Source organism: Mustela lutreola, chromosome 16, assembly GCF_030435805.1.
Source record: "Mustela lutreola isolate mMusLut2 chromosome 16, mMusLut2.pri, whole genome shotgun sequence".
Lineage (NCBI taxonomy): Eukaryota > Metazoa > Chordata > Mammalia > Carnivora > Mustelidae > Mustela > Mustela lutreola.
In genome coordinates this window covers 5,371,116-5,396,559 of record NC_081305.1, presented here as the reverse complement: position 1 = coordinate 5,396,559, position 25,444 = coordinate 5,371,116, and the positions used below count along the sequence as shown (strand labels likewise).

Here is a 25,444-nt window from a genome sequence, read left to right as displayed (position 1 = left end):
TCAAGAAAAAGTGAACAGGGGTGCCTGGGTGGCTCAGTGGGTTAAGCCACTGCCTTCGGCTCAGATCATGATCTCAGGGTCCTGGGATCGAGTCCCGCAATGGGCTCTCTGCTCGGCAGGGGGCCTGCTTCCTCCTCTCTCTCTCTCTCTGCCTGCCTCTCTGCCTACTTGTGATCTCTCTCTCTGTCAAATAAATAAATAAAATCTTAAAAAAAAAAAAAAGAAAAAGTGAACAGACTCCAGGTCTGGAGACACACCCGCAAGGGGAACGTCCTCTGAGTCCCATGCATCCTTGAATATTTTCTGGTAGCCGCACGAATAGGAGTGAAGAGCAATAGGTAGCGTGAGTTGTAACACGTGTTCTTTCACCCGATGTATCCACGGTAGTGTCGTTTTAACACGTGAACAATATAGAAGTTACAAATAAAATATTTCACATTTCAGTTTTTCGTGCTGAGTCTCTGAGATCCAGGGTGCCCTGCGTACCTACGGCACATCCAAGGGCCCACGGGCTTCCGTGTTGGACCGCGGCGAACTCTAGCGAGTCTGAGCCAATCCGTGCTCCTCCAGACAGTGGCAGAGCAAGCGCGGCACCGTGTAAATTTCAGTCTCTTCCCTCTTTACAAGGTCCCATGGCGTCTGGATTTAAAATCCAGAGCTGCCCCACCTTGAGATGCAGGGGCTGCCTCTAAAGCCACTGCAGATTTTCCAGGGATGGTGAATCCAGCCCTGTACCCCTCAATCAGATGAAATGATTCCCTTTCTGTCCTTTCTCTTGCTCTATCAGTACTGCTCCCGCTGCTGCTTAGCTGACCCACAAGGGGTTGTGGCCGTGTATAACCCTCGCATCCCAGATTGCAGGTGAACGCTGTGCCATGGCAGAGCAGACCGCTGGCCTCTTCACCCCGGGTCTCCAGGTAGAACTCCCCCCCCCCCCCCGCCCCCCCCGGCTCGGAAGGTCTCGGCTCACACACAGGAGGAGGCCAGAGCTGCCTTGCTGTGAAGACCAATCTATATGCATGCTTGCCTCCAGCAGACAGGGGACATTTAATTCTTGGCCAGAGTTTCATCGGCTCTATCAGTCTAGGACGATAAAATAAATATATGTCTTGGTCACACCAGGAAGTGTCCCCTGCAAACACTCCGGGACATCGCGCTCGGAGGCCTGAGCAGAGCCTCATTCACTCAGGGCCCCGCTCCTCTGTGCCTGCCATGATTCACTCATGGCATATGTCAGGCATCTTTAATAAAATGTTGGAAATGTTTTCTTCCTTTGCGCCTTTCTGGGGCTTTGAGTACAGATACGAGCGTTGGCTGGGGAAGATGCTTCCTTTGCGTTTATTGATTAAATGAGCGATGGGATGGCAAACCATTTCACGCCATGGTTCTCAAGCTTGACCGGGCCTTGGCGTCACCCAGAGGGCTCGTGGAACACGGCTGGCCGGGGCCCACCTCCAGAGCTTCCGACGCAGAGGGTCCGAGGTGGGACCCAAGCATCCACATTTCTTTCTTTTTTTTTCTTTTCCTACTATTTTTTTTAATTAATTTTTTTTAATAAATATATATTTTTATCCCCAGGGGTACAGGTCTGTGAATCGCCAGGTTTACACACTTCACAGCACTCACCAAAGCACATACCCTCCCCAATGTCCATAACCCCACACCCCTTCTCCCAACTCCCCTCCCCCCAGCAACCCTCAGTTTGTTTTGTGAGATTAAGAGTCTCTTATGGTTTGTCTCCCTCCCAATTCCATCTTGTTTCATTGATTCTTATTCTACCCACTTAAGCCCCCATGTTGCATCACCACTTCCTCATATCAGGGAGATTATAGGATAGTTGTCTTTCTCCGATTGACTTATTTCGCTAAGCATGATACGCTCTAGTTCCATCCACGTTGTCGCAAATGGCAAGATTTCATTTCTTTTGATGGCTGCATAGTATTCCGTTGTGTATATATACCACATCTTCTTGATCCATTCATCTGTTGATGGACATCTAGGTTCTTTCCATAGTTTGGCTATTGTGGACATTGCTGCTATAAACATTCGGGTGCACGTGCCCCTTCGGATCACTACATTTGTATCTTTAGGGTAAATACCCAGTAGTGAGATTGCTGGGTCATAGGGTAGCTCTATTTTCAACATTTTGAGGAACCTCCATGCTGTTTTCCAGAGAGGTTGCACCAGCTTGCATTCCCACCAATAGTGTAGGAGGGTTCCCCTTTCTCCGCATCCTCGCCAGCATCTGTCATTTCCTGACTTGTTAATTTTAGCCATTCTGACTGGTGTGAGGTGATATCTCATTGTGGTTTTGATTTGTATTTCCCTGAGCATCTGCATTTCTAACAAGCTCCCGGGTCACACAAAAGGCGCTGGGTCAGAGACCATATGGAGAACCACACATCTAAAAGACTATATGGCTTTATTTTCTTATGTTTCTGACCTACGTCTATCCTCCTACTATTTCCTCCACCTCTGGTGGAAATTCCTGTCTGTATACCTTCCCAGACAAATTACCCAGTTCAGGGTTTTCTCCGACTTCAGTCTTTTACAGAATTCATTTTTTTAATGCAACCCCATTGTCTTTAGTGTTTACTTTTATTTAGATCAGTTTACTGTTTGTCCCTGATATATTTAGAAAAGAAATTTTCTATCATTACCCTAAGGAGAAAATCAATATTGCTTACTATCAATAGGAGGTAAGCTTTAAAAGAAAGATATAATTATTCAAATACAAAAAAAAAAAAATGTTTATCTGTCCTCGGAGGATACCACCTAAAATCATCTCATACTGCCGTGGTATATGTAACCCACTTTGAGGAATATTGATGACAAACAAATTCAGGTCTAAAGAGATTTTTTTTTTTTTTTTCAAAATAACACAAATAAGTTCCAGGATAATGGAAATGATAGCATTTAGGCATTTTCTGCTGCTGACTTTGAAAAGCAGACATCACACTCTATTATGAGGGCACTGATGTCAAATCCGTGCATTCCATAATGCCTCAGACTTGGCTGACTGGGGGGGGGCTCCCCAACTCATATTTCTTTGTGACGAGATGAGCTGAATTCAACTCAGCCAATAAAGTCATTCCAATTTGCATTTTCATAACCCACCCTTCCATTCTCCAAATGTGACTTTCATTTTTAGGACAGAGTTATTCAGTCAATGGATGTGCAACACCTTTAAAGGGATATTTATCACCCTTGAAAAATCTTATTGCCAAATCTTAATAGTCTTTCTTACAACAAAGGCTCAAATTCACTATCAAGATTAGGAGGTAGAACCTGAATGAGCTTTGCTGGAACATCTTATGAGAAAAGAGATTAAAGCCTTAAGATGGGCAACCCTTTGTGGTGGCAGTGGAACAAATATGCAGAAGTATCCCTGAGTTTCCTGCAGCTGGACATTTGCTGTAGGTGAGCCCAGAGGGCAAATCAGAGGTTTGGGAGTTAGTCTACTTGGATTTTCCATCAGACTCAGCTAGGTAACCTCGAGCAAGGTACGGAAACAGGATCTTGTCGAATTCACCGGTAAAATGGTGGCGATGATGATGGGAAGGGGAGTTGCCAATCTCAATGCGGCGAGGCTTACACGGGAACGTCCACGGAAAGTGCTTCCCCTGGGTTTTGGCACCGAGAAAATAAATGAAATACAGATCTGCTATTTGCGTCAGGTCCCCAAGACCACCTCCAGGGTCAGTGATTTGCTAAAAGAACCTGTAAGACTCAGGATGTAATCATGGCTAAGATTTATTATGGGAGAAGATGCAGAGAAAAATCAGCAAAGGGAAAAGGTGCAGGGGTGAAGTCTGGGGAAATCAAGGCAGAAGTCTTCTCCTAGTAGAGGACATGCTTTATCACTCCAATAATGAGCTGTGGCTACATGTGGGACCTGATGTCAGCCAGGAAGGCTCATTAGAGACTCAGGGCTCAGGGTTCCACTAGGGGCTGGTCACAGACACACATACCTTCCGTCTGGTATGGGGCAAAGATCCAGGCTCCCAGAAGGAAGAAGGTGCTCAGCATAAATCACAATATTTGTGCAAAAATTTTAGGCACAGTGAGACAGCCTTATCAGTTAGATTAGCAGAGGCCCTCCCAAAAATCCACGTTCCCAGATGTCCGTCAAAGGCCAAAGCTGCAAGCAGGCCATTGCAAGGCTGTAGTCCCAGGTCTGCTGGGTTAACTGTTTTGTGTGCAGCATCATAGGCCAGAAGGCCTCTCCTACCTCTGGTCTCATCCACCGTGCTGCCGTCCGGCCACCCTCCTCCCAGTGCTGGGCATATCCACACAGCGGAGCCTTACCTTTATGCTCCCTGCTCCCTGTGCCTCCCACACTCAAAAGCTCTTGCATGACCCTGGAGTGACCAGCTACTCAGCATTCTCCTCACTAAAGACACTTTCCCATTCCCCGTTGAATGCCCTTCCTCCTGCCCCATCATTCATTTTCATTTCTCTACGTCTATCACTCCGAAAAGAGCCTCTGTATTTATTTCTTATCATTGGTACCCCCTCTACTGGAATTAAGTTTCCTAAGGGCAGAAAAATGTATGTTTTGCTTATTATGTCATCTCCTGGGTCTGACGCAGAACTGGCAGTTAGTAGGTGCTCATTTAATAAATATTTGTCACATGGGTATCGTTAATAACTATGAAACATTTAGTTCTTCTTGATCCCAAAAAAACTAAACGTCCACATCCTTCCTGTTTATTATTTTCTCTGAAAGTTAAAAAAAATTTTTTTTTGTCAATATTGAATTTACAGAAAATTGACCCCAAAAAAATATCATGAGGAGGCTGAGTGCCTCTGGGCTTCTTAAATTCCATCTTTCCACAATTGCACCTTCTCTGCAGGAGCCTAATTCAAAAAGGGCTCGTTCACGGGAGGCTGCTTAAGAAGCTCATGGTTTTGTTTATACTCACGGCAATTGTGGGACACGTCTATTTTCACCACGTTGCCCTAGATTCTTCCAGCAGTTCTCGATCTTTTTGACTGGCATCACGGGCAAAGAATGGCTGAGAAGCTTCTTCGGCCCTTCCCGGCCCGCTCCCTATCCTTTTCTCTCTTGCCCTCTAGCACAGGGGTCTGCAAATTTTTTCCTAAAGGGCCGGATAATACATATTTTAGGCTTTGCAGGCCATAAGGTCGCAGTTACAGAACACTCAACTCTGTCACTGTAGTGTGAAAACAAAGACAATATGTAAATCAGTGAGCATGGCTGTGTTCTAATAAAATCTTATTTACGAAAGTAGGCAGTAGGTGGGGCTGGGCCTGAAGGCTTGAGCCAGTGGCGGACTAGGACAGAGCTCAGATGGAAGGAGAGAAAGTTTCTGCAGTCGGCTCTGTCTACGGGGTGGGGGTCGCAGCTCCTCTCAGCGAATGCTGGGTCTGGAAACCATCTTCCCTCCTGGACCTTAAGGCTTAGGTGAGATAAAAGTGCCCCACTGTTACTGGGGTGCTGTCCTATGCCTGTGCCCCTTATCCCCAACCTGGCCCATACATTGCTAGTTCCTATATCCCTTTCTGCTCCAGTGGTCCAATCTCCTGCTGGGGCTAGGGTACCTGGGACTGAGTTTCCTGGGATATGGGACTTTCAGTGCTAAACTCAGATATTGTCAGAAACCCTGGGATGATTGGTAACTTGAGCTGGAACCTGATTCTCCCTCCTTCCCGGTCTGTTTTCTGTGACCTTAGTCCTACCCCCAGCACCTCCCACTTGGAGGCTTACCTTTCTGGCCACATAACAGATACAGGGGCCCAATGGGGCTCATAGCCCTCACAATGTGCCCTTCTCTGCTTTACTTGCCCCTAGAACAAAGTCTCCAGCTGACATCTGCCTAGAGAGACTCTGGTGTAGCCTCCTAGCCTAGCATAGAGGCCCTTCATGTGACCGTACTGGACACCATATAATTTTTGGAGAAAATCCCTTCTGTAAATTTTACTACGAGGGAGATATCACTATTTTTTTTTTCTAAGAAGAATCAAACTTTCTTTGAAAGAGCAGTAGGATTAGCAGAAACTTTTAATATTACATTAAGCCAGCTTGAGATGAAAATATCCCAAGTTCTGACTCATGAAATTTCAGGTAATTGAGCTTGTGGACTCGAATAGACATGAGGGAAAAAAATACATAATATCCTCCTCAAACTGTCTTGGCTCAGACACTTTCTTTCTCCTCAGCTCAAAACCTGGCCAATATTTGCTCGATGGAGGAAACAGACTGGTTTATCCACACCTACATATAATGCAGCAGTGATAAGGGGAGAGGCTCATGAGTTCATGTATGTGTATCTACACATGCCTTTCTTGTTTGTTTTTAGTGAGGAGCAAGTTGAAGAGGCTTCCCAACTGCTGTAGAGATTAGAGAGGCAGGCGTCCATCAGACACTGCAGCAAAGCTGAGGGAGGGGATATCCTCTGTCTTTGGAGACCAGCAAGAAGCCCTTTTTATCACCATAAAAAGTTTGTGCCTTTGAGCAAATGAGCTAAGAGGAAGGGCCTGATGCTTTCAGAAAATGAACTTGAGTAATGGAGCAGGCTGACTCAGCTCCCCAGCATCCAGAGACAGGAAATATGAAAGTGGTTTCAAGAGGAGCACACTGTAGACTTTTCTACGGTGTTGGTGGTTTCACCGTAAAAGACAACTTCTCTGCAGCCCGGTCAAGGGAGACTCCTTTCCTAGCAGCACTAGTACATGGAGAATGGAAGCTCAAGTGCTGGGGAAGCCCAGGAAGGTGATGAAGACGAACAATGAGGTCTTGGCATCAGAGAAATCCACATGAAGACATGAAGGCAAACCAAACAGCACTTCTAAGTTTAATTTCGGAAAACGATAGCACAATTGAGATAATAAAAGGCAAATGGCACTTGTTGCTAGGGGTCAAAGGGGGAGGGGCATGGACTCTTGTCAGTTGGAGAGGAGATTCTACCCATCCGGAGAATATTGGACTGCAATCTCGGCACGGCCTCAAACCCAAGAACTTGGTGAAAATCCATGATATTTAAACGTTAGCGATTAATCCATAAATGAAAGGCCATCTCAGAGATAGAGTGGCCTTAAGGGGATCTGCTGGCCATCAAAACACTGTACCTTCTCTGATAGAGCCTGTTTGTCCTTGGAACAAAGTCTGTAGCTGATGTTTGACTATCGATGGGGGCTCTCGTGTGGCTGCCCCATCTGTGTTCTGAACATTAGTAGTACTACAGATGAACTTCCAAGGTCAAATTGATTATCCTCCAGCTTAGCAAAGCAGCAGCTCCCTAATTATGTCAGAAGGCAGGATTATCTCTGATCATTCGAGCTAGGATTCTGGATAAAACATCAAAAGCAATATTTAAATAACGCATGGTCATGAATCAGGGATTCACTGCATTTTTCTCTTACTAAAAAAACTGAATTATGGTGGGCCATTTTGCTCCATTAGGAAGGATTTTCCAGGCTGTTTTAACTCATATGTCGTATAACCCCGTCCTTGATTACAAAGTGTCATCATGGGAAAGAAGGAAGCTCTCCTTGGTGTCCTGGTGGTTCATATTTATAAAGAGCCTGCAAAAATACTAGCAAGGTCTTACCCACAAACCCGAATTAGGAACTGGCACGCTCAGTTCTGCGTTGGGGCTGCTTAGCTCATGGGAGCCAACTGTGCGTATCTCTTCCCAATTCTGTACACAGTGACCATGTTGGCAACTCAAAATTGGCCATGATGGGAGTATCTGCACTATGGAAATTAGCACAAGTTACAAATTAAGGCATTTCATTATTGGAGAGCCAATTGTTAAACACTTACGAGGACTCCCCTGGGTCTTCTTCACAGGTATTTCCTACTTGAAACCAGGGGCCACCTCGTGTTCCACTTAGACTTTATATTACTATCTTGCTTCCTCCTCTAGAAATATGAAGCAGAAAAGTTAAATTATTTTCTAGTTTCCATCTTCTCAAGAATTCTTGACTTTTAAAAACAAAGTTATCAAATACTTCAGGAATTTTTTTTCAACAGCATGGTAGCTCCATCTTAAGATACCTGAGTCCTTCTGAGTAGTAACTCATAGCAGCGTGAAGAGATCACAATCAATCATGGTTCTTCTCACTGTACATCGTCTTTTGTTTAATATGTAAGGGCATACAAGCAAAATCAACTGAATTGATGTGCCCAAGACCTCACTCCCACTGCTCTAACATCGGGTGAATGATGTTCTCCTTTTTATTATTTCTACAAGGTTACGTACTCCATTCCCATATTTTTAATTGTGTTTTTTAAGTTTGTATTTATATACCTCTCTTTCCTGTTGTGATTTGTGTTCCTAAAGGGTAGGGGCCCTGTCTTACTCGTTTTTGTGGATCTTGGCAGTAACTGGTAGTAGCCACTCAATAAACGATACTCACATCGATGAATGAATCTTTAAGAATATGATTAATTGGCAAGTAGAGCCGTCATTGCAATTCCTTTCTGATTTGGGCAAGCAAGTATTTGGACAAATTTTTATCTTAACTACACATTAGGCAGTTAGATCTCAAAGATCTATTTATGTAGATTATTATTATTATTTTTTAAGATTTTATTTATTTGACAGACAAAGATCACAAGTAGGCAGAGCAGCAGACAGAGAGAGAGGGGGAAGCAGGCTCCTAGCCAAACAGAGAGCCCGATGCGGGGCCCGATCCCGGGACCCTGAGATCATGACCTGAGCTGAAGGCAGAGGCTTAACCCACTGAGCTACCCAGGAACCCCTATTTATAAATTTTAGAGAGAGAGAGTGTGCGAGCTCAGTAGGGAGGGGGAGAGGGAGAGGTTCTCAAGGGACTCCCCACTGAGCGTGGAGACCAACATGGGGATCTATCTCATGACCGGAGATCATGACCTGAGCGGAAACCGAGAGTCTTAACCAACTGCGTTACCCAGGCGCCCAACCCTAGGCAGTTAGATTTTAAAGAAAAGATGCATATCACTCTCTATCCCAAGAGAGGTTCTGTGGCATTCTGCTTAACATAATCGGTTCCTCAACTTCAACACCAACTTCTGCCGGGTTGATTTCTTTTCTTCTGGAAGTTCTCAAAGCGAGAATCGTTAGCAGAAAAAAACAATTTAACAAGATAGACGTTTAGTTCAATAGAAGAATTTTCCTGGTGTGAAAAAATAAATTACAAAAAGGACTTTGCCTCTGAAAGATAATTAATAAAAACCTTCCGGTGTGATGACAAATCTGACATCTTGTCTAATGTCTGGCAGAGAAGAAAGCGTTGAGGGTTGCGCAGTTAGAATAAAAATGTTCCACTTCACGGCAAGGCCGGGCAGGATCTGATAATTATTTCTAGTCAAGAAAAGGTCATAGTCTAGTTGTTCCGATGACACAGCATCGAGCCTGGATAGGTGCCTGTTGGCCGTCAGTGGGGTCTTCCCTTTAGGTCTGCCTGGTTTCACGGGTAACTATGGTCAAGAATGTGGGTAATTATGGAATGATTCCCTCTCGGACATTTTGGGAGGTTGTGTTTGTTTGCTTGTTTATTTATTTGCTTTTTAATTTCAGATTTATTGAGGTATAATTGACAAAATTTTAATATAATGTATGTGCCTTGTGAGAGGATTACTGCCCCCCTCCCGTCTAGATATCTAGTCAGTTAGCACCCCTAACACTCCACATATCTATCCCTTCTTTTTTTAATTTTTAATTTTTTTGTGTGAATGAGAACATCTGAATACCAGCCCTTTCAGCAAACATCAACCATACCACACTCTACCAACCATAGTCGTTATGTTTTACAGAACATCTTCACATTTGAATCTTCTTAAAGCTGAAGATTTGTATCCTCTTACCAACCTGTCCCTATCTACTCTACTTCCAAGCCCATGGCAACCTCTTTCCTATTCTCTGTTTCTATGAATTTGATTTTTTTTTTTTTAGATTCCACATATAAGTGATATTATGTAGGATTTGTCTTTCTCTGTTTGGCTTATTTCACCTACTATAATGCCCACGAAGTCTGTCCATGTTGTCAACAATGGCAGGATGTCCTCCTTTCTCATGGCTAAATAATATTCTCTTTCTACATAGATTATATATATGAATATCCCATAACTGAAATATATGATGTGACATATGGAACATATTATATGTGGAATGAATGAATATATATATATATATATATATATATATATATATAATATGTATCTTATATATTCTCCATCTACTCTTCCATTGATGGACACTTATGTTGTTTCTATACTTCTTGGGCATTTTGGACTGAACCTGTATTTATAGAACCTTCCCCTTCCCTTATAGAAGTTATTCATGGGTTATAGTAGGCTTAGAAATGGTTCCCTGAACATGTCCACATCCTAACTTCCAGAACACATGGCTATCACCTTGATTACCCAGGTGGGCATGGTGTAATCAGAATCGTCCTTCTAAAAAGGATGCAGGAGGAGTCAGAAACAGAAGGCCACATGATGACGGAAGAAGAGAGACAGAGAGAGACGAAGAGTTGCTATGCTGCTGGCTTTGAAGATAGATAAAGGAATGATGTCATGCTGAGGGATAGAGTTGGTCTATGGGAGCATGAGAGCCAAAGGAAAAAGATTTTCCCTTGAAGCTTGCTGAAGGAACACAGCCCTATCAGCCCATTTTAGACTCCTGATACCTGGAACTGTAAGATAATAAAATACTTCTCAAGCCACTAAAATGGAGGGAACTTGATACAGCAGCAATGTGGAACTAGTGTATGGGCCATGTCTTATTTTAGGTTCCCCTGAATCAGAGCTGGAGACAATGGGTTAGATAAAGGCTGCTTTCTTTAGGAGATGACCCAGGAAGCAGGAATGAGGGGCAAGGGGGTGAGGCAGGGGAGGAGAAAGAGAGCCAATATAATGACATGTCACTGAAGTCACCGCTGTGGGCAGCGAGGGCTAAACCAACGAGACCTCTGAAAGGCACATGGGATGTTCCTTCACTCCGGAAGTGTGCATCTGGAGGAAGGCAGTTAGGACATGCAACCTGCTGCCATTTCTCAGTGTTGAGGGCGCCCCTGAGGGATTCCCCTGGAGCATCAGCTCCTCCATCTTTCCCAGCTCTGCTCAACCTCACATTAACCGGGTTCCTGCAGCATAGGAGCAAGTCCCACAGCAAAATGTGAAGAGACTGAGGACATTCTATGGGACAAGGCTGAGCTCTTAGGAAACTGTTCACAGCAGCAGTGGCTGAGATGGGAGGCTGGCTGAGGTAGTGGACTGGAGCATTGTTATCTGTTGGACTGAATCTTCACCCCAGATCTATTCATCTAGTTGTATTCTATCCGTTGTCTCCATGGGGTTGGGGTTTTACATGTGGACCAGACAGCTCTTCCAATGCCTGGCACACAGTTGGTCTCACCCAGGAGCATTTCATACAAGGACTCCCTTCTTTATTTGATTTAAGGGAAGCAGGTCTTATCTGGCATCTGAAACCCCTAATTTAATTACTAATATTTCATAAATAGACATAAATCTCACCAACTCTAGAGCAGGTACAGCCTCTAGCTTCTCCTAAGGGCCAGTTAACCAAATCTTCCTAATTGTGTTAACTAAAATTCTTAAAAAACTGTTCTTCTTTCAAAATTTACTGGTTGATTCTAGTTGATTCATCCTCAAATCTTAATAGTAAACAGTTAATTCTATTTAGACAGAAATTGTGATTTCATTGAGTGAATTATTTTTGGCTCTGTTTTAGCCAGACTAAAGGAGGACATGCCTGGTCAGCTCAATCCTACTTTAAGACAAAACACTTTCAAATAATCTTGAAAACAACCCAGAGCTTGTTATCCCTGCCAAATTGCTTCCTGTTTCTTCAGCTGGCATGCCTAGTGTTTGCACTTACCAAACCTCTGCATGGAACATTCTTTATTATTCTTTACTACTTGAGAAATGTCAATCAGTTTTCCAATATGGCTTTATCCGTGACCTGGTCCCTATTCTGATTAGCATGTAGCACCTATTATGAGCCAGTTCCTGTCCTAAACCTTTTGATTTATGTTAACTCATTGGCCTCGCAAACTGATGAGGGTAGAAAACCTTACTGGCTATAGTGTACAAATGAGAGAACTAAGGCACAGAGAAGTTAAGTACCTTGCCCAGGGTCACACAGCAACTAAGGGGTAAAATTAGAATGTGAACCCAGGTAATTTAGTTCAGGATTCTTTGTTTTGAGCCACTTTCTAATGCCCAATATACAGAAAATATAATATAATATAACATGATATTATATTATTATTTGTCCTGTGTCTGCCTTTTCTTCTCGATAATAATTTTATCAAGGACTATGTTCATTTCTCCATCTCTGGCATCTAACCACATTCCTGGCAGATAATAGAAATTGTAAACTTTGTCTAAGAAAATTAATGGAAAAAATGAACCCTACTACTTTGTTATGATAGCAGATCAAAAATGCCCTACCACTTGCAAGGACAGTTGCTAAGACCAAAGAGAAGAAGCTGTGCTGTTGGTGTTCAGGAATGAAGCCCTCAGACAGCAATTTCTACATCATGACCACCTGACAGTCTTGGCCAGGGTTCCAAAGTCATGAGTCTGTTTTCATCTTCCTTCTCTTCTTCTCTCCCTCCATTTCCGTCCACTTTTCCATCTTTCCTCCTTCCTCTGTTCCTCTCTCTCTGTTGGTTTGCCCAGATTATATTTCTATCTTAAAAAAAAAAAAAAAAAAAAAAAAAAAAAGTAAAGGGAGACAATGTTTTCTGAGGGTCTACTGTGGGGCAATACCATAGTAGACTGTATGAGTTTCCTCCAGCTGCTGTAACAAATTGCCATGTGCTTAGCATTAACTGAAATCAGCTAAATTTAAAAAATTAAGTTAACTAAGATGAACTAAAACAACACACATGGATTATCATGTAGTTTAGAAGATCAGCAGTCCAAAATCGGCCTCACTGGGCTAAAACCAAGGTATCAGCAGGGCTGTATTCCTTCCAGATGTTTAGGAGAATCTGTGTTTATCCTTCTCCAGCTTCTGGAGGCCTCTTGCCCTCCTTGGCTGGTCATCCCTTTGTCCACTTCCAAAGTTGGCAATGGCAGGTTGAGGCTTTCTTACACCTCATCTCTGCAGCCTGGTTCTTAGGGTCACATCCCTTTCTCCAGCTTTTCACCCGTCTCTCTTCCAATTTCATGGATCCTTGTGATTATACCTGAATACTCCAGGATAATTATTCTTTTTTAAAGTCAGTTGGCTTTCAACTTTAATTCCCCATGACCATTTAATCCAACATATTCACAGGTTCTGGGGATTGGGCTGAGGACATCCTTGGGCAACGGTAATTCTGTGGCTTTGCATTTAACAATTTGAAGAAAAGATACGGAGTAGCATTCAGATGGCGATGAAGATGTTGGGTCCAAACTATGGGTGAAGGGAAGCAGTTCAAACTGGGTATGAAGGACTCACCAAACCAGAAGTATTCTCTCTCTTTTTCTTCCCAAGAATCGCAAAATCATTTCTAAGTGTCGGTTACATTAAAGGCCAAGAAAATGGCAGGGATTCTGTGTCTCTGAGGCTATCAATCCCCAGGAAGATGGTCAGGAGGTCAGATTCGTGGGTAGTGTGGATGACACGAGTTGACGCTCTCATGAGGGTATGCACAAGTGTCCGTGCCTGTGTGCATGTGTGCTTGTGTGTACACGGATGTGCCCTTGTGTGTGTTTTTAAAGCGCCTCTTCTCTCCGTGCTTTCCCTGTAGGCAGGGTGCCTTTATAAACCCTTCGAGGACTCTGGCAGGATAAAGAATCAATCAAAATTCACTGCTGTAACATCTTTATATCCTGCAAGCCGGAGCGGCAGCCTTTCTTCCCTGCCAATCTAAGCTCCTCCAAAAAGACTCCAGTAGGCTGACTTTGACACAAGTAAACCAGAGGTGTTTTATGGCAAGGATAAAGAAACTGTCCGTCCACGCTAATAGCAAAAAGCAGTGAGTCCGTGAGAGGAAAACAATGAGGGGCCAGGAGACACTAGTGAGTTCACTTGGCAAATACCATTTTGGAGTTGGCTTACGTGACGATGAGATCTTAGGCTGCTCACTGCCCGCTGGGCTCATTTGTGGCAGGAAGTTTCTCTTTGGAGCTATGGCTACTTCGGATACAGTTGTGTTAAGCTTTTCTTCAGTCCTGATATTTTTCTCTGACCCCTGGGACGTATTTGTGACACCATGGTAGAGAAGCCCCTCTGTGTCCCTGTCCCTTCCACATTTAGCATATCGTCGTCGGCCAGAAGAGGTGCGGGCTCACACATGCAGCCCTAGATCGTAAGGGTCTGTGCACTGGGCTCTTTCTACCGGAAGTCTCCACCATCTTGGAAGTCCTTCCTTTCTGTTTTCATAGATGAGGAAGAGGAGACAGTTCAGGGGCCAGGCTGAGAAGTGGTGAAAACCCTTTTACTCTCTTCGTGTTGGCCAGAACTCAGTCACATGGCAAAACCCACAGCAACAGAGCTAGGAGCACACAGTTGTGGATACAATTAGGACAAGTAAGTAGAGACTCATACCAAGGAGAGTTCTTTGTTTGAAAAGCCCATTTCCCAAGTCTAGAGGAGGGATTGCAAACTCAAATGCCTCGGGGGCCAGACAGTGTGTTAATGAGTCAAGCGAGCAGGAGGGATAATACAGGGAATGGTGCAGACAAGGACAGCCAAGAGAGGTACACCCTTTATAACGGGATAATTTAACTTTTATGATAGACTGCTATCGCTAAACTCACTAGATCTGCTGGCCACGTCCATCGCGTCTGCTGCCAGTTGGCAACCTGCAGTCTGGGACAGAAAAAAAAAAAAAAAAATTTTCTGGAAGCAAAATCCAAAGTTGGCTATGTTCGTGAATCACTACCTGTCAGGATAAACATAAACCCTTTCTTTTTAAAAAAGAAAGCTCAGAACAGCAGCAAAGAAATGGAAGCTAAAATAAGAGGCAGTTATAAAGAGTGTGATGTAAGGCTTTGCTCTCGGTGTGTACGGTTAGGGCAGTGGCGCTTACACAGAGGATGGAGCTCTGAGCTACCGTTTTAAAGGACGCTTGGTGTACACCAGTGTCCCACAAAACCAGCACAACTCCGCTCACAATGGGCACTGATGTTTACCATTGTGCGCTTGACCCCAAGATGCAAACCCTCCTCCACCTTCTACCTGACTCAGGCCCTTGCTGTTTCCCTTTGAATATATCTGAGCACAGTCTATATACTGGCCAGTTTTATAGTAGCAAAAAGAGTAATATTTGGATGATATCTGTCAATGTCTATCCTAGGGAATATGGTATCAGTGAATTGTGTCTATTGTTTTTAACAGAATATAGAGAAACAATGGTAATAATAATAGCAAACATTTATTGAGCAACTACTATGCCCTGAATGACATAAGGCTCTTAAAGACAATTAACTCATTTAGTCCTCATAATAATTTTAAGATACTATGATTGTTCCAAATTCCATCGGAGGAAAATGAGACACAGAAGGTTACTTGCCCAAGGTCACAGCTGGTAAATGGCAGCTAATAAACCAGGATTCCCACCGAACCGATGTGGCTGTGTTCCGTACTTATAGTTGGTCTGGACACGAATCTGCTTTCATAAGCAGGCTGATTGTAATTTTCAAATAATAGAAATCCTTCAGTGATCATAAAATTTGACCACTGCTGAGCTTTCAAAGGTGTATTGGCTGCTTCTTGTTTATGAGATGCAAGCTAATGCATAAATGAACCCAAAACCTTGTAGGAAGACCATTATTTCTAAGGCATTAAAGATAAATTCAGAATGTTCATAGCATATATTCTGGAAATATCAAAGAGGGTTTGGAGAAAAGTAGGTCCAGGTAGCGTATATGTAAGAGTGACACCTGATGGTGTTGGAGAAGGGGCTTCATCTAGTTGGGGAGTAATGTACAAACACTTATCTTTAAACCACTGAGGGAGGCTTCTTCATAATCTTCCACCAAACTCATTATGGTTGAAATTGGCAAGTGGGTATCCCTGACCAGTTCATGCTTAAATTCTGCTAGAAAGTCAAGGGCACTAGCAATCAGTAGTATTTTCTACTACTACTACCCAGTCAGACATTCAGCTTTTGGGAAGCCCTAAATTAGTCTGGGTTCTTTTTTACATACAATTTTCTGATTTCAGAGATGTGTTACATGAAACCCAGACAGACACAAAGGAACTTAAACGTGAAAGCAAAGAGTGTGCTGGCAAAAAAGAGAAGTCTATGTTCCTTTCCGTTTATCTAGCTAATTCTGGCCCATCTTTGAGATCAAAGTAGAAATGTCCCTTCCATGGGTTTGCTTTCCCTGGTCCCCCCAGAGGAAGTTAAACTCCCTGTCCCTGGCTTTTATGTGCTCTCCAAGACACCTGCAATTTCCTCTCAAGTTAAAATTCTAGTTAGTTAATTAAATTATGATTTGTCATCTTTTCTAGTCCACGTGAACAGTTAACCCTTGCTGTTCACTTACCCTGTGGGACACTATTCTAGTTGTTATATTTTTTTCAAATTTTTTAAATTTGGGGGGCGGGGAAAGCAAGAGAGAACCCTAGAGTGATCTAGAGGGAGGGTCGGCGCCTAACTGAATGAGCGCCCCTATTGTAGTTCACATGCACCATCCGCTGAAAGTACATCTTAGTCTCCCGATTTCCATTACTGTCAGTCAGTAAAGGACAGGGCCAGGATTTGAACCTCTGGAGTTTGTGCTTCTAATTCCTGCCTTATGATGCTTATATAGATAAGCTCCAGAACAGCACCTCGCCAAGTGCTTGCTGAATCCCGGGCGATGAACAAGTTTGGGGCAATATGTAAATGAATGAACGCAGGGAGGAGGGACTCGTTCTCGCTGCACCGAGTCACACGTTGCCCAGGAGAGTGCTGCGCGCTTTTCTCTTATGAGTTTGGTGGGTGGCGCGACCCAAGAATGTGCAGATTAAAGCTAAGCCTCTGGGAGTCCTCTCACCACTCCCACCCTCCCGGACGGTCAGCTGTTGGAAAAGGTTTATTTTTCCTTTTTGACTCTGGAGGAATCCTGAATAGAGCCCGCCCAGGTGTCAGGACAGAGATGGAGCTCCGGAGAGACAAGATCCACGTCGTCCACTGAACTAATCCCTCAACCCGGTCCAGACCCTTATGTTCAGGATCGCTAGAGAAATGGCATCTCCATAGTTCTAGGGGGTGACTGATTTACTGGTCTGGGGTTGAGGGCAGAATTAGCTGACTAGAAGGTTAAGGTCTAATTGTAGGCACCGGGTGCCTGGAGGCCGCCTTTGACCGTTTTCTGTTTAACTGGATTTGCATTGGCCAGTTATAGATTTTCTGCTTGCAGAATTGCCCGCAAATTATTCCGAGTCCTGAATCTGCATTCTGTGTGTGTGCCACTTGGGATGTCAGCATTATGATTGCCTTGGAAGCAATCTTCCCAGAGTCTGCTCTGGAGGCAAGGGAAAGTTTCACAAGCAGAACTGCTCCAATATGGAACTATAAAATCCTAACCCCTTTGATTTTTGAAAGATGATGTCGGTCAGGGTGATGACTGACCCATTTCAATTTCTCTGATGTTCCTTGGTTCAGCCACACCACGAACCTCTGAAGATTAATTCTCGCTCTCATTCCTTGGGGTTCAGTGCCTCTCAGTGGGCTGGTATTTAGAGACAAGCCCTGGTTCCAAGGCATCCCAACCTTTTGTGCACTCTTTGGAATTTGCTGGTGGGAATAATAATGAGTTTTCTTCAACAGCTTGTGTCCAGTGGTTAAGAGTTTGCAACACAGGATCAAAATTTGGTTTCCTAAGAAGCAGGCAGTAAATCAAAGATTTGAGTGCAAGTGGATTTTTTTTGGGGGGGAGGAGGTGTCAGACAACCCCAGGAATCGTGAAATTCCCATTTCATGAGGAAGCGAGTCAGGGAAGGAAAGGCAGCCAATGGAAGGTGAGTTATCTCACCAGATGCCGTCGTGGGCAGCTGGGGCTGCACGTGGAGACAGGGAGACAGAACACTGCCTTTGAGAGCTCTCTCCTGGGGGGTGAGATGGCTGGGGTATTTGTGCACAGATTCTCATCAGTTATGGTCAAGGGCTTCTGCTGAAAATGTGAATTTCCAAACTCTCTGCCGGCACCATGCTCTGTTAAAACGGCCTTCCCCAGATTTCAGAGAAACAGCTCAGAGAAAAAAAAAAAAAAAAAAAGTAAAATCCCACCCCGAGACATGGAAAGCCTACGGCGGCTTGGGAGGAGCTCCGACCATCATCCAGATGAGAGGACATGTAAGCCTGGCTTCAGATCCTGGCCCCCGTCCTCCTAATGCACCATCCTGGCAAAGTGTCAGCATCTCTAGAATGTGAGGCCCCTTGTCCTATGAAATATTAAATACATCATAGGCTGCGGTAGAGATCCAAGGAGATGATGCATATAACAAACTTAGCATAGCGCTCGCCATAAAGGAACGGTAGAGAACGTTAGCACTTATGCGTTAAGTAATACGGAGCGTCTTCTCTGGGCCAGTAAATGCAGTAGGTGCTTGGTATCAAAGTTGGGGAAAAAGAGGTCCCTCCCATCTTCACGGGGCTTGTAATCTTGACCTACTAAACCCAAAACTATTTCTTACCTTCCTAAATCATCCCTTGTCCAAGAATGTGTCACACACTTGTATATTCCAAAACATACAGCCTAAATTTTTGACCGTGGGATGAAGCACCCCAAGGATTTGTAAAGAAAAAAAACTGAGCTTTTTGAAGCAATTGTAAGTTTTAGATTTTTCTAGTAGCCAGACTTATAAGAGTAAAAAGAAAGTGGTGACATTGACTTTAATAATATATCTATGTTATCCAGTCTGTAAAATATTATTGTTTCAACATGTAATCCATCTACAGATGTTTAAATTAGGTATTTGACACCATTCTTCTTTTTGGTACTCAGTCTTCAAAATCCAACACATCTTTTATACTGACGACTTCAGCCCCGCTACAACTTCACGTGCTCAGTAGCCGAGTGTGGCTCACGGCCACTGTATTGGATCGGGAAGGTCTAGTGGGCCCCGAATTCCTTCGGGAAGCAATTTCCAGTGGAATATTCTGCTTTCCTCCTTCTTAAAGATGGCACTGCTCCTTTGCATCTATGACAATGAAGTTGGTTTTAACCTGGGCGTCCTATGAAATTGACTGTTTTTGTAATGAACTTTCACACATAGAAACCATGGTGAGATTCTTAGCAGGTGTAAAAATCTGACAAAGTTATTTCTTTCACAGCAACTTGATGGAAGCTACAGCAGCTGTTCCTATTTGCGTGTTTTCCAAATCTCATTGCCAAAGCGAATTCTTGGCAGCCACTGGAGAAGTATCAACTTACCTCTTTATTTGGGAAATGAAATTAAAACCTCAGCTCATTTCTAAAAGTCACAGATTTGGTAGAAGTTAGTGGGGCAAACACGTAAGACGCTGTTAAAATATTGATGGCTTCGGTTTTTCTCAGGTGCTGCTGCTAACATCTGCAGAAGACTTGGACTGCACGCCTGGATTTCAGCAGAAAGTGTTCCACATCAGCCAGCCAGCTCAGTTCATCGAGGACCAGGCGATTCTAAACTGTAAGCAATGTCACTCGGTGATTCTTTGGGTCTGTTCTCATACTTGAATTCACCAGAGTCTAAGAATGTGTCTCAGGATGCAGTATTCCCTAAGTGAAGTGTTTTCTGATCATTTTCCTTATATGTCACTGCCTGATCCAGTGCTTGAATTAGAGCCTTGTCGGCTGAGAGGTGAAGAAAATGGTTGTGTATCTCTTGAGTATTTTATCACTGGTGAGCACTTCCCCACTGCTCCCAGAAAAGGAGACCGCCAGCCTCCAACAGGAGTGCTACTCCACGCAAAGGACATTAAATCCATTTCCCCTGGGTAGGTTCCTGAGAGCAAAACCAACACCTTCCCAAGGATGTGCTGTTTTACTGGGATTTCTTATGCCTCATGTTAGATCAAAACAATGGTGAGAGCAGAATGTTGGCTTCTGGGAATTTTTGGTCAGAGGAATTCCAAACTCCTATTCTGAAGGCCAGTAAGAGGGTCTTCGGAGACATGCAAAACCTCTACTGGCTCTTTTGCGGACTAAACTCAAATCCCCCCAAATTCCAATTAAAATATGCTCTCTTCGGGTCTGTGGTTTATAATCTCTTTCTATTTTTAATACCGGTATCATATTGTTTTATCTTTATGAGGGCATGGAGTGCATTGTTAAGTGCAGAGCAAGCATTGTTTTAGCACAATAGAATCTAAAATTGATGGTAGACAAATAACGATAAAATTGTAAGCTCTGGAGCACCATTCTTTAACACTTGGGATTGTAGAATGTGAAAACAATGGTCTAATTTGTCCAGATGCTCCAAGGTCCCTTAGGAAAGATCATTGTGCATTTGCCCTTACGGTCTCAGGCTCACCTTCCACGCTAACTGGGCTCCTCCGTTCCCGGGCTCTGTGGCTGGTGCGTTTAAAGAAAAGGAAAATAAGGCAAGATAAAACAAAACAAAACAAAACCATCCTGCTTGTGATTGGATGGCTCTGTAAGGCTGGAACGCATTTGGAGAGTTGAAAGGAGCACAGTAATGAAGACGCAATGCAGGGCACGGTGGGAAGTACCCAAGGTGAAGTCCGCGAACATCTTGATGTAATTAGACCAATGAAATCATTTCGGCAATTAGAGTCGGCGATGACAAGGTTCAGGCCCGGCACAATAAGTGAATTACAATGTGTGATTTCATGTTAATTTGATCCCTGAGTGTGACTCCTGGGTCAGGTCATCGGGAACCCTTGTCTTTTGATTCTTCTATTTATCAGAATCAAGGTATTTCAAAGGGAACTTTGCTTAAGAGACCATTTTTCCCCCTACTGGCTCTTCTCCCCATTCATCTGTTTGTTTCATCTCCTTCCTTCTTCTCTCTCTCTCTCTCTCCCTTTCCCTCTTCTTTCTTTCTTCCTTTTTTTTTTTTTTTTTGCAAGCAATTATCCCAAATGGCATCTATATTAACATGGGTGGAAATGCGAAGCCACCCTGAGTATGGAAATTAATAGAGTTGGTATGCAAAGCAGGCCCATAAATGTGATTGCTTCTGTAATTTTCACGACACCAAACAGCTTTTAATTCACCGCTGAGAAGCTGGAAACAATCATACTTTGGGGGATCTTTTTAATTTAAACTAGACCATACTGTACATTCCAATATCACAGTTTTGTGTGTGTCTGTGTTTTTTTTTTAATCCCCTAAGTAATTAAGCGGGTTATGGTTGTTGATTCTGTGTAAGCTAGTAAATGCTAAATGGGACTGGCTTGATTATCAACGATACCACGTTCAGGAAAAGTCAGTGATAGGGGAATTGAAGATATTTAAAGTTTTAGATATGAATTTGTATGTAAATTGTTGGATCAGCAAAATTGGACTAGCCCCCTCTCAGTGAAACTGTAGGTTCATGTGTATTACTAGGGTTAAAAAAAAAATTACCAAGAGTACATCTAGTCTGGTGCTTTTGAGTTCCGTGTCAAAGCAACGAACATAGGTTGTTATGAGTTAGACCCTGCACATGAGGTTAATTGTGCCTAAATGAAGAAGAAAGTTTCCATAGACTTGAGAATGCCTATTGAATATTGTTTTGGAAAGTCTGGATTTCCAGAAGAAATGACACTGTATTGCTCTATTCCAGAGGAAAGGAAAAGCCTGGAGAATTGAGTATTGATGAACCATCCCCCCAGGCCATGAACATCGCCCCTGCTCTCTCGCCCCCTCTCCTTCTTCCCTCTCTCTTGCTCTGTTTCTCCCATGCATTCCCCTAGGGTTCAACACAAGACCCTTCTAGCTCTGAAAACGTGATGAACAAGAACCAATTGCGTGGTGGGTGCTCAGAGGATGAAAGCCATAGGGACACAAAGCTAATGTCTGCATGAAAATAGAAAAGAGTCAAACAGAACCAGAAAGTTTTAAAATACTTAGATACTTGAGGTTGCATGCCAAGATGTGGGAAATGGTTAGGATGATTTTAGCAACATACATAGAAGCTGAAGTTGTAGGTAGTAAAAGAGGTTACAAGACACTAGGCTAGTAACATCTCTCGGACTCCATTTACGGTGTTTGTACTTTCCAGTTTTGCTTTATCTTTACAATATTTAAGAGCTCTGGTTTCCAATGATTGTAAAGTTTTGTCTTGCGGAAGGTGTAAACACAGCATAATCAATCAGTTGATGTCTACACTTTTTACCATTCTCTGAGGTTGTCCGAAAGTGGTGTCTCTTTGCCTGACAGACACAATATATCTGCCCATATTCCCAGACTTATAGTCAACCAATTTTGGGTTCAGCTTTTAGCAGGCCATAGAAAATGTTTATTCTGCCCATGGCCTCCTGTTCTCTTTGTTCCGACAGTAATATTTCCTTTCATCCTTTTCCATCTTTCTCCTCAATTCTCAATGACTCATCTTTCTCTATTTTAACTGTTACTAATGGTCACCTCCACTCCTTTTATTTCCCTAATATTTTATTCACTGTTCGCTCCAATACATCTTTCCTTCAGTTCTTCTAAAGCCTTTTATTTTCTTCACATCCAAATAACTCTTTATTCTACTCTCCTTTCCACTAACTAGACTTGCTTTCGTCTTTAAAAGGCCATTTTTCAACAAGCTTCTAGGATCAAAACATGGTATCCTACTATTCTTCTAATGTAACCCAGGGAGCTCTTTCATTGTACCTTTCACAGTGTGATGCAAAGCCCCCAACTCATGATAACTTGGACAAAAGTTTCCTGCCTTCATCTCAGTCTTGAAAAATGAACTGGGTAGATGTGCTTATTCATTTTTTTTTTTTCTTGTATGAGAAGTACAAGAAGAAAGGGAAAGACAGCGTGGAAGACAGGAAACATCCATTCAAGGCCTTTGGACTCAGGGAGGGATCCTTGAGGGGTTTCCTCAAGGTAGGGGGTCCCTAGATGCCTCCTACACCCAGAATTCTCTTAATGGGTTCGTACTGTTGCTTCGTCTGTAATATGAAAATCATGGGATTCTGGTACCCATCATCTTGGCCCCATGGGATTTGAACACGGATTCTGGTTACACTCTCCCAGCTGACACCCAGGCTTCAGAAGAATAAGTGGCCTGGGAAACTGACAAGCCACACAGCTAAGGTGGAAAAGGACCAGGTGATAAGGTGCTGACTATCTATGTTTGGCAAAATTATAGAACAGATTCTCCTGCCCTGGCCACATCAGCTCAAACACATCTTCCTAGCCTTGTGGCAAGATCTATGATCGAGTTAGCTAAGGGGAACGATACTCATGACCCTCCAGATTCTATTAATGGGAAATAGCTCCAACTTCAAGAGTCCAGAAAGGACACCCCATTGGCCATCTAGGCATTATTAGATCAGTACTTTTCTGTCTCTTACTGTTTAGCCTTCCTGAACTACTCTTTGTGAAACACACACACACACACACACACACACACACACACACACACACATACTGCTGCACCTGAGTTCACCTAAAATACAGCTTGTATAACTATACTTTTTAAAAATTTAAATTCAATTAATTAACATATGGTGTATTATTAGTTTCAGAGGTAGAGGTCAGTGATTCATCAGTCTTATGTGATACCCAGAGCTCACTACATCACGTGCCCTCCTTAATGTCCATCACCCAGTTACCCCATCCCCTACCCCCTCCCCTCCAGCAACCCTCAGTTTGTTTCCTATGATTAAGAGTCTCTTATGGTTTGTCTCCCTCTCTGCTTTTGTCTTGTTTTATTTTTTCCTCTCTTCCCCTGTGATCCTCTGTTTTGTTTCTTAAATTATACATATGAGTGCGATCGTATGATAATTGTCTTTCTCTGATTGACTTATTTCGCTCAGCATAATATCCTCTAGTTCTAGCCACATCATTGCAAATGGCAAGATTTAATTTCTTGATGGCTGCATAGTATTCCATTGTCTATATATACCACATTTTCTTTATTCATTCATCTGTTGATGGACATCTAGGTTCTTTCCATAGTTTGGCTATTGTGGACATTGCTGCTATAAACATTCGGGTGCAGGTTTCCCTTTTGATCATTACATTTGTATCTTTAGGGTAAATACCCAATAGTGTGATTGCTGGTCATAGGGGAGCTCTATTGCCAACTTTCTGAGGAAGCTCCATGCAGTTTTCCAGAGTGGCTGCACCAGCTTACATTCCCACCAACAGCGTAAGAGGGTTCCCCTTTCTCTGCATCTTCGCCAACACCTGTCATTTTCTGACTTGTACAACCCATAGAATTACACTTTCAATAACACACTTGGACTACTTAGAATAGCCTTGGTATCAAAGAGTCCCAGTAACCTAACAGTAAAGTTTACTTCTCATTCCGGTCACGAGGATGCTGGCCAGGCTGCTCTCTTGGGTAGTTAGACTCCAAGTGGGGGCTCTCCATGCAGGAACTTGAGGACTCAGGCTACTTCCAACTTGGTCTTGCCATCTTGGCCTTTCTAGTCATTCTTATGTCACTGAGCTGGGGACAAGAAGAGGTGTGGGCAGGACATCCCAGAGGTTTAACCACGTTAGCTCAAAAACAACATACATAGTTTCTGCACATATTCTATTCACCAGTCATGTTGGCTGTGTGGCCATGAGTGAGCAAGTTCTTCATATCCTCTGAGTTTGGTTTATCTCATCTAAAAATGATAATGGCAGTCCATACTTTTAGAGTTGATGCTGATTGATGGAAAAAATGCTCAGCCTAGTGATGAATAAATGAAAGCCGCTCTTACGACGGTCAGTGTTGCTGCGGTTCCTGTTCTTGTTAGTCCTGCTATCCATAGACCTGAGATGGGCTCAATGTCCCTACAATGGCCATCTAAGCCAGGCTTTATAGAAGATAAATCGTGGGCATTAAAAATCTGAAGAAATGAGTAATTTTAGGATTTGAACTTCATGGACCAGTTGATTTTTTTTTTTTTAAATCTTGGATTGATGAGATTGTATTTTTAAAATATTTTTCTAAGCCTGGATATGAAAAACAAAACAGAAAAACCCAAGCAAATAGATGAGATGGAGGGAGAATACTACCATTTACTTGGTTAGAATTTTCTTTTAAGAGGTCATTTGGCAAAAAATACAAATTAAAAAAAAATATGTAAAAGATCGTTTGGCACCAAAAAACAAATGAAACAGGAATATGGACTAATTACAGCAGAGAAGGCACTTCTTTCATTTGAGTAGATTTTGTTTTGTAAAAAAATGTGCCAAGTGTTCTTATTTACCTCATTTTAGCGGGAAATCACATATCAAATGCATTAGGCTGAAATTACTTTTTCTGCCGTTGACTTTCCTGATGCTCTTCTCAAGTTTTGGTGCGTTCTCAAATTCATTTTCTAGAGAGGCAGGTGGGGACAAGTCTTAAGAGATTTCCTTGTGACGGGCGATATGCCCATGCTGACAGCAAGAAGAGAGGGA

The 25,444-nt window shown here is 43.1% G+C and overlaps 1 protein-coding gene across 1 annotated transcript in view; it reads left to right on the top strand.

Annotated features, from left to right (window-relative positions):
* Nucleotides 1–25,444, top strand: part of CDH13 (cadherin 13) — a 989,149-nt gene that overhangs the window by 202,831 nt on the left and 760,874 nt on the right. Inside the window, exon 2 of the mRNA XM_059153524.1 lies at nucleotides 19,457–19,568. Within this exon, the coding sequence (XP_059009507.1) occupies nucleotides 19,457–19,568 (112 nt within the window). The remainder of the gene's footprint in view (nucleotides 1–19,456; nucleotides 19,569–25,444) is intronic.